This window comes from Melanotaenia boesemani, chromosome 2, assembly GCF_017639745.1.
Source record: "Melanotaenia boesemani isolate fMelBoe1 chromosome 2, fMelBoe1.pri, whole genome shotgun sequence".
NCBI lineage: Eukaryota > Metazoa > Chordata > Actinopteri > Atheriniformes > Melanotaeniidae > Melanotaenia > Melanotaenia boesemani.
The window spans coordinates 23,683,518-23,701,501 of NC_055683.1; the positions used below are offsets into that span (position 1 = coordinate 23,683,518).

Here is a 17,984-nt window from a genome sequence, read left to right on the forward strand (position 1 = left end):
CAGACACTGCAGAGGAGAGGAGGATATATAGAGAGATGTTGTGTCTTTGTCTTTCCATCGGTTTGCCTGCCTGTCCATCGTGTTGAACCTTGGTATATCAAGTGAAAGGGCACAGTACCAACAGAGAGGGGAACATGCACAGAGGAAATCTAAAGGTGGAGGCTGCTAGTTGGAGGCATCTGAATGCTCTATGCGTTGTGTTAAAGTGTGTGTAATTAGGAAAGGGATTGCAGTGTGCTGATTGGGAGCAGCAGTGGGGTGGGTTGCTGTGTTATTTTGGCGCATGCTGTGTTAAGCAGAGTGTTAAAGGCAGATGTGTTAGACATGGGTGTGTGCTCTCTGAAAGGGAAGCTGGAAGCGTGGCATGTTTGGTTTATTTAAGTGCATTGTCAGGTTGTTGAGAAGCATGTGAGCTTGGCTTTAGCGTGTGCTGTGCTGGGTTGTAATGGAATGATTCTGGCGTGGTGGTGAAGTGCGACTTTTTGCAAATGTGTGATGGGATGTGTGAGTGCATGTGTGCTTCCCTCCCAAGCCACCCCCCTCCCCAGCAAACTGCCTCTGCATGCATAATTAACCAGGATGACTGGAGAGGTAAACACACAGGGAGACGTTCCATCCCTCCGCTCTGTGTGCCTCCACTTGTGTGTGTTTGTGCATTTGCATGCGGGTGTTTGTTGGCATCAGACAGACAGAGCGCAGGAAAAAGATTTGAAGCAAAAGTGCTTCAGAGCCAGAGTTGACGGAATGAGCGAGATGTCTCTCTGCCTTTGTGTGTGTGTGTGTGTGTGTGTGTGTATGTGTGTGTGTGTTTGCATGTGTGTTGAGAAAAGCGATAAATCCCATCTCAAGCGGCCTCTGAAGATGATGTGATGAAAGTGAGGAAGAGAGGATAAAAAAAGAATGAAGGGGGGAACTGCAACCAGTCGCAGCTCTGCGCATTATGAACCATCCAGTGGACCATCCATTCACTCTTCTCCTCTTCCCTTTCCTTTTTCCTTCTGTCCTTCCATCCTGGAAACATACTTGCAAACAGACACATCCCAATGCTTGAGAAGAAAAGGTCCTTCTGGGTATGGAGACACACACAAGCACTCAAACTACAGCATTAACAATAAAGATAAGGGCAGCTGCTTTGATAAGAGCTGGGTTGCATCCTTGGTAATCAATCACTCTTCTAGCAGCTCATATTTGTCTGCAAAATTTAAACCTTTTGCTAATTAAGAACCGCACCAGCTTGAAAACTTGCTTGTACTCTACAATTTTGCATTCATATGCCCCTGCATGTGTGAAGAGAATGAACATGTATGTGTGGCATTTGCTACAACTCATATTTCCCATGAGCATAGGTTGTAAAGCGCACTCAGTAAATCACATGTCCTCTTCTGTCCTCTGCACCCCCTTTTCCTCCTCCTCCTCATCAAACCTATCATTCTATCACTCCTTCCCTGTTGTTGCATCCCCCCACAATCCATCTCTCACCCTCCCTCCACTGGTTTGTTTTTTTCCTCTCTTTCCATTAGACCCCCAACGCCTTGTTGTCTTTCCCTTTCATTGCTATTTTCCTCTTTAACGGGGAAAAAGAAAGATTGGTGTGAAAGAGGGAGAGATGTTGAAGTAAAGACAATGGACCTTCTTAGGCACATAATGGTGTGTGTTGCAAAAGGATTGTCAGTTCCTAAGGAAGGAAGGCTAAATAAAAGAAAAATAAGGACAGCATTAAAACAAACGTAAACAAAAGCAACAGAATGTGGGTGTCTTGTTAAGTGTTTGGTGGGCTTGTAGATGTGTATGTGTGAACAAAAGACAGATAGTGTGCAATATGTGTGCTTGTCTTTCCTTCATCCTTCCATCTTTGTGGTCAAGCACCAGCAAAATCAATGCAAACACTACCTAATAGACAGACAAACAGATGGACAGACAAATCAACAGGGAAGATTCGGGGATCTCAGCATGCATTCTTCATCCTCTCTCCCCTCTGACCCCTACTGAAGCAGAGACATAGTGCATCCACAAATACAGCAGTGGGACGGCTCTACAATAAGAGGCTTCTCTGTGGAAGATAACAGCGGAAGGAGGAGGTGCAATGTGGAGGTGGAAAGGAGACGTGATGTGAATATAGACACCACTGTACACACATGTGTTTGACTTAGAGAAAAAAGACAGAAGCACAGGTGGAGTAAATTGATTTGGGAGGTTTATCTGGTGTGTTTGCACTGTTTTAGGTGAAAGACAATCAGAGAAAAATCCAATTAACTGTTTCTCAGAATGGGCTATTGTGAAAACAACAGATATGACAGAAATGAATACAAATTTACAGGTAGATGTCTGACCTTAACACAGGATTTAAAAAGCAAGTGTATCATATTCTATCCTGTTGGCTATCCTCTGCAAACTTAGTTTGGGTGAATCCCACTCCTTGTCCTCTACAAGCCTCTTATTTTAGGTCATTACATATCCACACATACACACATTACTCCAGGTGAAGGACTAATAAGCTGGAGGCAAAGGAGGGAGAATGGTAGGAGGGTAGAGAGAAGATCTCTACGGGAATTTAGTTGTGTTTATTGTGTGTATTTGTGAATCCAAATTTAGTGTTTGTACACTGGCAAAAGCTGTGGACCTGCAGTGTACAACACAAACAGACCAACACACACTCTTACAAACTCATATGAAGGCTTATGCACACAGGAATGAATGCTTGCAACACTCACATACTGATTTCCCTTATCACACACATCCACACGCACACACAGTTTGTGTTTCAGAGATGAATAATGCTCCTGTGCATCTGGTGGGATGCACCACTCTCCCTGGGATGGGTTGAATGCTGGGATATTGTGTTGAAACTGGCTGACACACACACACACACACACACACAGACTCTAGGTGACTGTTTTCCTTTTATAAAGGAGGAAGACTGTCCACCCCTACTCTCTTCCTTTTGTGTTTTTTGTTTTGATTTTTTTTGCTTTTTTGTATAAATGCACTCACAAACATGCACACATGCACAGACAGACAAAAGATTATGGTCCTCACATAGACTCACATACTAAAATAGGCAAACTACAAACAAGACCAACCTTATGTGACATCTATACTTATAGCATGCACCCAAATACACTGTAACACTTCCTGCTTTCCTTTAGAGGATATTGGGTCTGCATCTGATTAGGAAAAGACAGAGAGTAGTGGAGGGCTCAGATTTTAAAAAAAGAACCAAAAGGAACTTTAACCACTGTTAAAATAGCAAATTGTAGTATCAGGGAGAGGTTTTGAAAAAAGGGCAGAAAATCCAAATAGTAATGTCTAATTCTCTTATTCATTCTTATTTATTCATCTGGAAAAAAGGGCAAACACCTATGATGGTTATGTGAGGAATTCAGTTTGAATTGGAAGACGGTGTTATTCATGCAGTTGTTGGATTCATGCTGTGGACTACACTTGAACAGCTGCCTTGTTCATGCATGCCTACATATTTATGTACATACACAATATATTTATTTATTAGACAACAAAATAGAAAGTTCATTCATCTTTCCATACACCTAAGACTGCATCACAAATCCAGACGTCCAACTTGAGCTGGTATTTCCCTAAAAGTAGACCAGAAAATATTGTTGTTTATACTTTGAACAGTTTTTAGAGAAATTCAATTACCTGAATGAATATGTGTCTGAAAATCTACATAACACTGTACCCTGTTGGGTGTGTACATATGTGTGTATCTAAATGTTTGTGTGAATGAGTGCAAAATAAACAGTAAAAAAGTTAATTCTCAGTTTTTCTCAGAGAGTAGGTATTGAATATTAAAGCAGAAAATGCTGAATGTTTAAACCCCTCAACAGCACTAACCCTCTCATTTCCTTGTGTTTCTCTCTTCTCCTTCTGTCCCTACCTTCAGAACCCCCAACCCCCCTTCCCCCCTTCCCGTCTCACCTCACCTCCCCCTCCCTGCTCTGGCTACAGAAGCAGTGAGTTATGCAGTCCTTCCGTGAGCGCAGCGGTGGTTACCACAGCAACCAACCCTGCTACCAGCAGGAGCCCCATGAATTATCCCGCCTGGAGACCTACCGACAACACCCGCATCATCCCCACCCACAGCACCCACATCCGGGCCCTGGTCCACATCCGGGCCCAGGTCCAGGGCACACCAGGTCAGGGTATGAGGCCCATTCCTTAGCAAACACAGCAAGCATGCCTCCCACTGGAGGAGCCGGAATTGGAGGTGGATCCAAGGACTGTTACAGCCAGCAAACCTATGCTGGTTACCCTGGAAATGGTGGAAATGGAAATGGAAATGGAAATGGAAATGGAAATGGAGGTTCAGCAGCTTCACACACAAAGAAATCCTTTAGAGGGAGCAAAGTTCCCCCACCAAGCCCCAGTCAGCACCTACAAGGTCCTGGGGGCTACAGTAACCATATGGGGAATTATTCAGCCCAGTATATGAGTGAGGGGCACCTGCAGCAGAAGTGGGAAGACCCATCCCAACTAGCACAGTATGACCAGGAGACGGTGGGGCGTTTGGAAGCTGTTGGTGCCCCCACACCTGGCTCCTCCCAATACATGGACCCAAACATGTTAGGACACTCACAAACTCAGTGCCACCAGCCATCTACTCCTACCTATACGAGCCCCCACCATCAGCCCCACCCTCCTAATCCTACCCCTTCACCTCTTATGTATCCCCAGAGTCACCTGCACTACCCACAGCATTCCCCCTCTCCATTGCCATACGTGGAGAAGTGCAGTCCAATGCCCCATTGTTATAAAAGTTACAACATGCCTCCGAATTCCCAGTATGCCAGACAAATGAGCACCCACAGCAGTCTGAAGCAGGGGGGATACAGGTCAACACAGAACAGTTATGGTTACCAGCAGCAACCTTCCAGGGGTTATGAGCAGCAGCCCTCTTTACAGACGATGACCAGCCCACAAGAACCTCACCCTAAATATCAACACTACAGCCAATCCCAACAAAACTACTGTCTTTCAGAGCTGCCTGTCAGATCGCCTGAACAGTACTATCAGACTTGTAGCCCCTCCTCAAGTCACTCTCCTGCACGCTCTGTAGGACGCTCACCCTCATATAGCTCCACACCCTCACCACTAATGACCAATCCAGAGTCATTCCAGTATGGTCAACCACCTATGACCCCTGGAGCAGCCTCCTCTTCATCATCCTCCTCAGCTGGTTTGCAGGAGCAAGCCAGTACCAACCCTCTGTTGATGCCCCCACGGTCACACCCCTCACCCAACGTACCCCATGCAGCTCCCCATAGCTACACAACCACACCACAAGTTCCCACCATGAAAGAGCGTTTCTCAGAGAAGTTACTAACAAACCCCAGTTTGTGGAGTCTGAATGCACTCACCTCTCAAGTGGAAAACATCTCCAATAATGTCCAACAACTACTGCTTTCAGAGGCATTGGTTGCAAACAGGAAGAGCAGCAAGCGCAGCAGCGGTGGAAGCAACAGCAGTGCTGGAAGTGGAGTATCATCCAAAAAGGGTGAAGAGTACAAAAGTCCTCCATATCCTGACAGTTTTGTTAGTGTGGGTGGGGGACCCATGCAGGACCCTTACTCTACTCCACAGCACCAGCCATTGCCCATGGAACTTCATGAAGGTGGGTACTCTAGCAGTAGTGATGAACCACCAGACAGGGGTTACTACTACTTTGGCCAGGGCAGAAGCCCAGCCCAGGCCCATAACAACACACAGCTTACCCTGGACACAGCCTCCTCTTGCTCAATGGCATCTCCAGATGATATGTCAACCAGATCTGGTGACTCAGGTCTGCACAACCTTACCCCTGATCCAACCAGATGTCAGACAGGGCATGGAGGAGATGGCATGAGTACTCCAGTGAAGAGCATTGGTGATGAGAGGTCTCCAACAAGCATAACAATCCCCAGTCCTATGAAACAAGAAAGAGATTCTCCATCAGATATACAACATATCAATGAGCCAGTAAAAGAGAATTTTGAAGAATCAGCCTGGACAGACAAATCTGCTGAGAAAGAGGAGGCAATAACAGAAAACACTCTTGACTGTGATCGAAATTCAGACACAACTAATTTTACAGAAAAACTAGAGAAATGGTCAGATGAAGAAAAGTGCTCGCCTGTATACAGCAAAGTGGACACGGTGATGATAGAAAAAAACTACTGCTATGATGAGACAGTGTACCAAGAAGTCCAGAGCAAATATGACCCTAATGCAAGAGACTCAGTCGAACAGTCCCCAGTTCTCTCTGACTCCAGCAACAAAGATCATTTTGGTCAAGAGATGAAATCAGAAACATTCAAATCAGAATCTCCAACTGTATCTGAGAGCTCTGTGAAAACATTGCCTTTCATTTCAAGGGGTGACCTTGAACAGGATCAGTATTCCACAGAAAAAGAGGACAGCTCAGAAAACACATCTCCAACCCCTCAAGTTGATGCTTTGGAGGACTGCACCTCAGACAATAGAGAGAGCAGAGATCAGGAGAATGAAGGGGTAGAGAAGGATGGGACAGGAGAGGAAGAGGAGATGAATGAGGAAGAACAACAAGGAATAAAGAAAAAGCAGAAAAGTTCTATCTCCCCTATTTTATCTAGAGAAGTTAGCGAGGAACTAGGTGAGAGGGAGAATGTTAGCCAGTCATCAGCTGAAGAGCACATAAATAACAGAGAAAGTCAAGAAAATCTTTCTGGAGAGCTCTGCAACAGAACAGAGAGTCTGAATTCTGAGTTAAAAACTGAATATGACTTTGTAGGGGCACCTGCCCATCTAACTACAGCAGCAGATGCCTCAACAAGGGAGTCTGCCATTGGTGACACTGCTCCTCAGCCTCATTCTGCTATGCCAGTCTTCTCTGCTCTCAATGACAAGACAGCACCTCCAGCTCAGTCTAGAGATCATATTGATCATAGTGATGCTAAAGTGCTGGAGCCAGACTCTCCTCAGCTGCCAGGGAAGTCAATACTGCCCTCAGCCCCTTCCTGGGCAGACACTCCACCATCCCCAAAAAAAGGTGATGAGGATGTAGAACCTGGCATCAGCTGCGCTAGTGCTGTGACCCCACTGGCTAAACCAGAGCCTGTGGCCCCATCTGCTCAGCCAAGGGCATATGGACGTAAGCATGCCAGGGGCAGAAGGAGAATCATGCATTCAGGTGTGGCAATCAGGCGACAGCTAAACTTGGAGAGGGAGTTGGAGAAGGACGAGGAAGGTGACAACTCATCTACACAAAAACAAAGCATGCCTCCAAGCAAAACTGTGCTGTTATCAGATCAAACTGACCTAGCCCATCAAGAATCTATTGCGAGTCAGACTTCCAAAATGATGACAGATGGTTTTCGATCAAGAATGTGCACTCGCTCATTCAATGCATCAGATTTGCCACCTAAAGTTGAACCTCATGTAAAGAGAAAACCAGGCCCCAAAACTGGTTCAAAGCCTGGACCAAAACCAGGGCCAAAACCTGGGCCAAAGCCAGTAGCAAAACCAGGGCCAAAACCAGGGCCTAAACTTGTTCTAAAACCTGGCCCAAAACCTGGCCCAAAACCAGGACCAAAACCAGGTCCAAAACCAGTGCCAAATGACACAGAACTGCCACCAAAAGTTGAGACTAATGTAAAACGAAAGCCAGGACCAAAACCAGGTTTAAAACCTGGACCAAAGCCTGGACCCAAACCTGGATCAAAACCTGGTCCAAAACCAGGTCCAAAGTCAGGTTCAAAACCAGGACCTAAGCCTGGATCAAAGCCTGTAGATGTTTTGCCCACTATAGACACTGCTCCCATCAAAGCCACAGTGGGTCGCCCAAAAGGCTCAATCTCTAAAGCAAAATTAGTGCAACAAGAGGACACGAGTCAACCTTTCCCAGGAGTGCAAAGCAGGGGCAGAAAGAGCCTAAAAACTCCAGTTCCCCAAGAAAACCAAGGTATAAAACCATTACAAGAGAATAAACAAACACAACAGGAGGTAAAAGCTCCAGAGAAAGAGAGTAAGAACATGGTATTGAGATCAAGAAAGCCCTCACAGGAAAAAATGCAAAAAGAAAAAGAGAAAATTGTAAAGCAGGACATTCAAACCCAGACAATAACAGAAATTAAAGTCAGTGACGTTTCTCCAAAATTAGAAGAACCCATTGCTGTAGAGCAAACTCTAAATACTAGTGCTGATGCAGTCCAAGCAACAGATGTTTCTGGAGACTCACTTGCACTACCTACACCACCAGTTCCACCTGAACAATCTGAGGAAAATTCTCCCCCTCCACTGAAGAGGAAACTTAGCCCTGAACCTTGTACAACACCTGCAAAGAAAAAGAGGGGTCCAAAACCCAAACCAAAATCCTTACAACCTCAACCCACCCTGCTAGAACAGGCTGTTTCTACACCTGAAGAGAAAAGTGTGCGAGGCCCCAGAAGAAGACGTGGACCACCCAAGAAAGCCTCTGAGGTCACTCCAGTAACCAAAGACACACTTTCAAATGTCAGTGGGCCTGAGTGTGATGTGCCTGTGATGCCTCCTCAATGTCCCACTAAAACAAAAGTTCTCCCACCACGTAAAGGCAGAGGGCAGAAATATGAAGCCATGGTACAAAAAATTACATCTCCTAACTCAAAGAAACACCTACCAACTCCCCAGCTAGACAGCAACCTATCTGATGATGTGACAGCCAAGGCTCTGTCTGAGCATGTCTTAAAGGAAGGTGAGACATCTTCTCAGATTAATAACACTGAGATGATAGACCCTGGAAAGGACATAGTGAAATATCAAGAAGAGGCAATCAGAAAAGAAGAGATGACAGAAGAAAAAGAAAATACCAGTGTGAGAAAAGAGGACCCAACACCAGAGGGGGTGAGACAAGGAGTGGAAGATGAGGTTGTTAATAAGAACGAGACAAGACAGGAAAACATTAAACCAGGTAAACAGCAGGATTTTGTAGATGACAAGGTATCAAGTTCAATTGACACGTCATTAAAAGTTGGGGCTCCAGGTGACTGGACACAGCAAACAACAAACAATCTATTGATTGCTGCCTCTAAGTCCACCAGAACTAAAAGGAAGAGATGGGCCATGGTAGAGAGTACAGATGTCTCAGCAGTAGCCTTGGAAGCTGGGAGTCTAATAGTCACAACACCAAGGCTAGCCAAGCAGAGGGCCATTAAAAACAACCATGAAATGCACCTTAAACAGCGGAGGAAGAAGAGAAAAGGCCAGGCCTCTTTAGAGGAGACAGAGACAGTTGAGGAGACAAACACTGAAGCAGCAGAACAGGAAAGGGAAGAAGAGAAGGTGACCCCCACTGAGTCCACAGTACAGCTGCCAATTAGCCAGGACGAGATCACAGAGGCCCCCCAGGTTGTCAGCACAGAACTCATCCAAAAACCACGGAGAGGCCGAAAACCATCAGCAAACCCAACCAAAAGAAAAAGAAGCAAGGCTTCATCAGAGCAGATTCCTGGCAAGCCAATGAAGATCCACAAAAAGCCTGGGCCAAAACCTGGGATGAAAGATGCTATTGAGGTAATTGAGGCGGTTGTAAGGGCTGCTGGATGTGAACAGGCAATAAAAGAGGAGAGAGAAAAAGAGGAAAGAGAAAGAATGGAAAGAGACAATACAGAAAACCAAGAGGCATGTATTGTGGGACCTGTAGTGACAGTAACAGAAAAACAGACTGAGGTCATTACTGTGAAAAGATTCAGACGCAAAACAGTCCATCAAAATTCTAAACTGTCATTCTGTCCTTATGTACGGATTAACAACTCCAGAGATTTTTCCTCCTGGTGTGCCATAGTCAATAAGCCTGAAGATGTAGTGGTATTTCAAAGGCGTAGAAAAAAGGGCATACTTAGAATGAGGAATCCTTTCACAGTTGCAAAAGTAGTGCCACACACTGCTGCCATGCTGCAAGGACCCATGGTGAATAGCAAACTAATTGGTAGGTGTCTGACATGTTGCCTATGTGGGAAGCCAGCAAATTACAAAGACCTTGGTGATTTGTGTGGACCCTACTACACAGAAGACAGTGTTCCACGGAAGATTTTGACTATCACACACAGAGAATCTTTCAGGGAAGAGTCAGACAAGACCAGCGACAACAATAGTAGCACTGCTGAAGAGCCAGGCACCTCCTCAAATAATGAAAGTACGATGAGCACGGAAAAGGAGGGAAATACAGAGGCATCCTCTCAAGACGCCAGCAGTAGCAGGCACCATCATTGGCGCCACAGACGGGCAGAGAGACCAGAAAGATTGTGTCGCGAAGGTGGTCCACGAAGATTAACTCTCAGAGAAAGATTCAGGAAAATGAAGCAACTCCAGACTAACAGCACAGGGGTCTCAGGGGACCAAGAGGGTAATGACAGCATGTTCCAAAGGCTGCAAATGGAGGCAGAGGCTAAAGAGCATTGGGCTCATGAAAATTGTGCCATCTGGACCAAGGGAATAATTATGGTAGCTGGGAGGCTATATGGACTAAAGGAAGCTGCCAACAACTCAGCCCAAATGGTACGTTTGTAATTATCAACAGTGAGTCAGACTATTCTGAAATGGTTTTGGAAGCAAAAGGAGAATGACTTTAAAACTGCTGCTTACTTATGACATTTTCCATGTTTTTTCTCTATGTCCATCTATTGGTCAATTTGTTTGTTTCTTTATGGTCTTGTTCCATATGTTCATCTGTCTGACTAACCCCAGAGCTGCTACAAGTGCCAGATTGTGGGGGCGTCCCTCAGCTGCTGTTGGAGAGGCTGCTCTCATAAATACCACTATGTCTGCGCCAAAGAGATAGGTAAGAGACCACAGTGAGAGAGGAACAGAGAGAGAATTGAAAAAGGAAAGAAAAGCAAAGAGAAGGAGCATGAATGAGAACATGAAGCAGAAAGTGAACTTAGGTTGTAAGGGCAATTGGGAGAGAACCAATGAAGAAAGTAGTTTAGCAGGGAGGGATAAAAGACTGAGAGGAAAAGAAAAATGAATGTGGGTAAAATGAGAGAGAAAATGCATCAAGGAGTAACATTACTCAGTGTGAGACGATATGTCTGAGAGCACTGAGGGAGAGCAAGACTGAAAAGAAGGAGGGAGCTTTGAATAAAGGAGATGATGAAAGTGGGAGTATAAAAGAAGGAGAAAGGGAAGAGATAGAGGGAGGAGGCTGTGTTTGTCTGCATTATTGACCACAACCCCTGTGGCTCCATCCATCCATGCTGCCGTCGGGGGACCTAATGTGGGTGTGTGTGCATGCATCTACATTCTGTGCGTAACACTTCCTAACTGCTTTCCTATGTGCATTTTACTGGGTTGCCTATTTGTGCTGTGCTTGTGAGTGTTACTCATTCTTATCAATGCAAGTGAGTGTCTGTGTGTAACCTCATGCCAAAGAGGTACAGTGTGAGGATTAGAAGGCCTGCCACGTCTGCCGAGCCAGCACAGGGAGCAGAGCGAGGCTCTTTTAATCCTGCTGAGTGCACCAGCCATATCTGCCTGCCTGCACTGCAACTCATCCACTCACTCTGTCCTCTGTTGCACTTTCTCGTTTGCTACCTTTTTCTAGCTCATTTTTCTTTTTTTAATTCTTGCCTACTATTTACATGGGCTTTTGCCATTTATATGGGGAGGTTCAAGTTTTTGTGCATATCCACATCATGCTATGTGTTTGATTTGTTATTATTTCTCGGTGATGCTGTAGCTTATTATTTCCTTCTTTGCTTCTCTCTCTCCCTGTCTATAGGCTGCACATTCCATGAGGATGATTTCTCCATCAAATGTCCTAAACATGAGGTAAGATAATAAAGAAGCTTCCGCAAAACAAGTGAATGAATCAGTCTTTAAATTGTCTACAGTGAAATAATGTTCATTAAGTCTCTTCATTAGCACTATTCTGACTTCATCCTGCTTAAATTGAAACACAGTTAATAGGATAAAGAGTTAGACGGAGAAAAGCTTAAAATGTGGCCACCACTGAGCCAAGATTCAGAATAAAATGTCATTTATAAAGAGCCTTGTTACAAGAACTCTCTTAGTAATGGGCTAACAGGCTGTGTCTGTGTGCATTGTGAAATTCACCAAGATAAAAATAGATACAGGAGGATGGGTGACTAATAGATCAATTGAAACACAACAACAGTAAATGAGAAGTATATAGGGAATAATATTACACACAATTAAAATTGCAATAGCCTTCCTTCTTTCAAATTGTGACCTAATTAATTCAGCTTAGACCCTGTTTACAAGACACTGTATCCACTCAAAACACAAATATTTTTCCTTTGCGTTTTTTAAATGTAAATAAAAATGCATTTACACAACAGAGGAATGAAAACTGTCCGTGCAGGAGAAAACACAAAGACCAGAAACGATGTAGTGTGAATGCCAGGCCTCTAGTGGGCAGGGACACTTTGCAACAACACACCCAGTTGTGCACAGCATCCTCATAAGAACGCCAAACACAACACAACAAAAACATTACGTGTCAGCCACTAGTTACCTGGCACAGATAACTAGTGATTGCGGGATCAGAGTGATTGCAGGATCCTCACACTAAGGCACAGAGGTAGAAGTGTGATGATATGGGACTGCGTAGCTCAAAGAAATTCTTGACAGTGTGAATATATATATTGTGCAGGTATCCCAAATTACCTGTTGAGAAGATGCTCCTGAGTCTATAGAAGATTTACAGAAACATTGAAGAGCAATAATGATAGATTCCCTCTGAAAACACATACCTGTTCTTCAACTGAATGATACTGCATAGAGATGTACTTCATTTTATTGTATACTATGCATTTATGTGCAGTAGCTGTGCTATGATTAAACATTAAAAGCCTTTAGCGCTTTCCCCACACACATCTTCAGCTGTCTTCCATATCCTCAATACAGAAAAAAAAAAAATGCATTTTCACATTTCTGCCAATACCCTGGCAGGACAGACTACTCATTGTAAAAAAAAAACAAAAAAAAACAGATGTGTCAGTTCATATAATGAGGGCCAGGATCTCATTTTAAACTGACTGTCAACTATTTATTCTATTTTTTGGCAAGCTAAATCCACATTAAACACCACTAGTGTGCTCTTTGTTTTGCTGTCATCCAGCAACCTCTGTTATGACTTTAGACCTCCACAGTTGCAATGGCTCACTGTTTTTGGGGTGAATATGAACAAATACAAATTCAGCTTTTCTGTGGGATAGACACCATCTGGTGGCCATGTTTTATACTGCAGCAGAGAGAGGAAGGTCAAATGCGAGGGGGTGGTAGGCAGAGTTAGAGATGCTGACATTCAGCAGAGAGCACCAGTGCATTGAGGCAGCAGTGGCAGTAGCCTCCCATCCTCCCTCCCCTCTCTGCATCCATCCTTTCCTCCCTCCCTCACTCCCCCTTCCTTTCCTGTTCTCCTCTGTGCAGACTGACAGGGATGAAAAGCTGGCTGCTGATCAAAACACCCCACCCACCATCACTGCCAGCTATCCTCCCCACATGCTCTCCCCACCATTACTCTCGCTTGCTTTCCACATCTTCCTTCTCATTATTTTGCTTTTCTCCTCTCTTTTTTTTCCTCTTCCCCTCATTTTGCCTCTTTGCTCCCCTGCTGCTCCAGCTCCCTCACTCTTTTTGTTCACCTCTCATCTCCTGTGAGTTCTTTTTTCCATTTTCAGGCGTCCTCTCTTCATCCGTCCTCATCCCATTCTGCCTCTTTCTTTCTCATCTTCTCTACTCCTCTCCCCACCTCCCTTCACCTCAACTCCCACGTCTAAGCAGCAGAAACAGTGTGAGAAACAGAGAGCAAGTCAGAGACAGATTGTTGTTAGCAGGCTGAAGCAGAGCTGTCATCAGCTGAGGGATCTGAAGGTCTATGTGTATGTGTGTGTGTACATGTGTGTGCGTGGGTCTGTGGTGAGCCAATTTACGATGAGCAGCCAAATCAAAGGAAGAGGAGACACACACATTCACAAATACACACCAGCACCCCACCCATGGGTCCCCTTCAGATATCCTATGTTCACCGTAGGGCTGGAAAAAAAGGCAAACGCACACATGACTTTCAGCTGCGGATGCTCTATCTGTAAAACTCATCCCGTACAAGCCCTAACCCTAACCCATGTTATGTCACAAACCCCTAAAGCGGGAACGGGAAACTTTTCTTTTTTTTCTACTTCACCAGATTTAATGAAAGTAATCAGAGCCACACACTGGGCAAAGGAACTGAAACATGGGCACAAAAAGCAAGCTAGACAACATGCTGCTAACTCTTCCTGGTGATAGTTGCTGTGTAAAAATATTCTGCTTGAAAATTCTGATATTTTGCCATCAGAAAGCTAAGAAATTTCCCCCTCCATTTGTTAAAGAATTCATATAATCATTTAATGTTTCAAAGTATCTATCTGCTGAAGTGATCATACCAGGCCAGTGTACTGTAATAACTTCTACACAAGAGAAAAACCATTTAAACATGACCAATAAGCTGATTTTCCTCTGGTGGTAACTTCAACAAAACCAAAAACAGGGTCTTTCATCTTTTGAACTCCTCAATAATGTATCCAAAACCTTTCTGGCCCGAGTCAGGAGACAAACAAAGACAAATTTGATTCAAAATAAATCTGACCAGAAATGAAGAAAAAAAAAATCTGGTTTCCAGCAGATATGCATTACACAAAGGAATGATGGGCATGCACGATGTAGAATTAGAGTTCATCATTCCCTTTAATCCTAGTTTGCTATGTTTTTAAAACTCTTGGTTTTAAAGCATTTCTCTGACTAAAAATAGATTTACATGTAGTTGAGTGCTACAAGCACAGAATAAGAAAGTTTTTCAATGGACAGTGGCATTTTGAGGGAGTCTATTTAAATGCACTTTACTGAAATCAAGTGTAGTGGCAATATTTATATTCTATTAAAAATTTTCTCATTCATTTTGTGCTTATATTTTTGCCATAGGATTCCTACAGATGAGGCCCAACATAATTTGAAAAGTAAAGGTCTTTCAGTAGATTGGTTCTATTTAAGAATACATTTATTTAGCCTCAACTGAAATACAGCTAAACAGCAGAAAATTGATAGGCTGACCAAAATCAACTAAAAGAAGCGATGCAACTCAGACCAGCCCACAGAAAGTCCATGAAAACTGGACTAATGGTACCATCATTAAAAAAATCTAAATTATAGAATAACAAAATCAAGAGTCATTAACAAAAGACTGAAGAAAAAATGCACTATGATTCCTGTCCCCTCTTCATTGATTAACTCTAATAAGGCCTGACCAGGTTCATCTGAGGAGAAAACACAAGACAACACAAGACAAGATCACCAGCAGAGAGGAAACATGTAACTGAGTGCAAGAGAGACAGGCACAGAAAAAAAAACAATTCTGTGCTGAGCCTGAGTTAAAACAAAAGCCAAATGGGGGCAGTTACATCAGAGACCAGCAGACTAAGAGAGACAGAAATGGAAAGAGAAAAGAAGGGGAACAAGAGGGATGAGCAGCAAAGGGGGAGAAACCCTGTGATGGTGAGGTGGAGAGAAAACTGTGAAGACTGAAGCTGTCAAAGAAAGAGTCACTCTAGGGAGGTAAAGAGAGAGAGAGAGAGAGAGAGAAAGAGAGAGAGAGAGCACTCTCTTCAAAGAGAAAAAAAAATAAAATAAAAACACTGAAAGAAAGAGGGAAGAATAAAGGATGAAGAGCAAAGCAGCTGGGTTGAATCCAGGGCATAAGGATGGGCAGCTGGCAGTTCAGAGAGAAATACTGTGAGAGTGAACAAGAGATACTGGATGGGCTGCACAAGAGTCTAAGCAGAAAGTAAATGCTCTACAATCAGTAGACCAATGCAATCAAACTGGCATTTCTGGCTTTTCACTGGCAGTTTCACTGGTCAGCTGCAACCATCTCCCCCCTGCAGTCAACACGCTTTAATGTTTTTACTCCGCAGATCAGCACAAATATTCTCTAAATCCCACACACATACACAAAGTGGTCTGTGTGCACTAGAAGGTCAATGCCCTGCATTACACCTACCTACACATTTCTATGAGGTCCAGTGTGATTACAGATAATTACCACCACAAAAAAGCTCATAAATTAGGATATGTTCTGCAGCGAGGGGGAAGCCAAATAGGCACATTCCTGTTAGAAACAGTTTTCCCATGTGTGTTAGTGACTTAAACCCATTTCTTATCTATTCTTCTGCAGGACCTGTAAGATAGTCCAGTGTTACACTTCCAACACCAATACCACCATTCTGCCACCTATCCTGCAAGGCAAAATGCTGTCCTAACAGCCTCTAAAAACCTCGTGATGACTGATGATGGATAGGCATGTTGGCCAGAGGCTGTCCTGAGGTGGAGCTGGGAGCAATACAAACTCTGGAAAACCTCTCAGCAGGACACAGCTGCTCCCTGAACTCAGACTAGAAATTTATTTTCTCAACAGAGTTCCTTACAGCGATGCAGATGGAGATAACGCTGCTTAACAGGAGGACTGAGTTTGTCAGGAGTCCAGTGCACATTGGGACTGATTGAAATGCAAAGCAAGGAACTTACATGTTCTGCCTTGGGATAGGTTGTTATCATCCACAGACAACTGGCGGACACTGATTGGGCAGGAATATCCCTTTGGCCACCCTGTCTGTGGACCAGTAGGTGCATATGTGTGTGTGTTTGTGTGTATGTGTGTGAGACAGCCATCGCATTGTCATTCCACAACCACATTATCACCATGTAACTGTGCATATTTGTCTGAGAGTGAAAAAGAGCATCTCTGATTTGACATCATCCATCAGTTAAAAAAAGAAAAAAAATGCAGCTAATCACTGGATGTACTATCTCAATGTGCGAGTTTGTGTTCAAAACAAGAAACAAAATAAGTTGAATAAAGAAACTGTACATCATGATGTGCTTTACAGGTTCTAAATATTCCAATATCCAAGAGTTGAGAGAAAAAAATGGAAGCAGTATTTTAATATAATGCTCTTATCTTTGGAGATGTATTTTGCTGTGCATTATGACTAAACATCATTGCGTCACACTTGGTATATGTCAGGCTTTGTGTTATTCAGAAATTAAATATATATATGAAAAATGAAACAAAAATATGAATTCTGTTTAAGAGTTAAATTCAACCGTGTACACATTAGATATGTACAGTACACACCGCCGTCATATCATGACAAGATGCTGATGAGGACTCCAGGGATCCAACAGGAGTCAGGTCATCTCACTTCATAGCTATGTACAGTTCAGTATTAACTGTTAAACATGTCAATGATGTAAGATTATCCCACAGCCATGCAGAAAGACGTGCATTCAAACCAGATTCCATAACACACCTGTCTGTTTGTGTATCTAAAATGTAGCCTCTTTTCACTCTGCCATGCGATATAACAATGCACTGTGCAGGGCGTCAGTTAAAATTCTGGTCATATCAAACAGAGACATTATTTAAGTATTAAAACAGAAAAAAGTGCAAAAACTTCACACCAAACGTTCTCTTTTATGAAGGTCATTATTTAACAGTGTACATAAGTATTTGATGCTGTTTAAATGTAAGATGTGATGTACTAATATAATTGTGTATAGTATTTCCTAGAGATGTTTATTTTCTATAAAATGGAATATGTTATTGCTTATAAAATGTTATTAAAAGAATCCATTGAGGAAAAAATAAGAACCTTTTTGGGAATGTCACTTGTCTTAAGTGGGAGCATGCCGTTTTATTGATTTTCATGTCTATTTGTTTGGACTTGATAACACAGCATCACTTTGTTTGAACTGTTTTTTGTAACGCCAATGTTAAATATACCAGCACCTTTCAATGCTGCTATGACCAATGCCTGCTCTTTTTGTCTTTGCTGAACACACACTGACATTAACACACTGGGGACACGATGTGGATTCAAAAACAGCACCAGAAAGCAAAAAAAATATGAAGTTTGTCTGAGGAATTCACTCATTAATTAATAGGTAAAAATACTGTGCTGCACAACACACCTTACATT

The 17,984-nt window shown here is 43.3% G+C and overlaps 1 protein-coding gene across 2 annotated transcripts; it reads left to right on the top strand.

Moving 5' to 3' along the window:
* Positions 1-3,903: 3,903 nt before the first annotated feature.
* Positions 3,904-17,816, top strand: LOC121646825 (retinoic acid-induced protein 1). 2 transcript variants are annotated; one of them, XM_041995927.1, is made up of 4 exons: positions 3,904-10,506; positions 10,696-10,789; positions 11,729-11,778; positions 16,181-17,816. In XM_041995927.1, exons 1-4 carry the CDS (start codon positions 3,979-3,981, stop codon positions 16,187-16,189), a joined length of 6,681 nt encoding a protein of 2,226 aa, XP_041851861.1. In that variant the 5' UTR covers positions 3,904-3,978; the 3' UTR covers positions 16,190-17,816. The 2 variants fall into 2 exon arrangements, with proteins under 2 accessions (XP_041851861.1, XP_041851862.1); XM_041995928.1 differs by lacking the exon at positions 10,696-10,789.
* Positions 17,817-17,984: the final 168 nt, after the last annotated feature.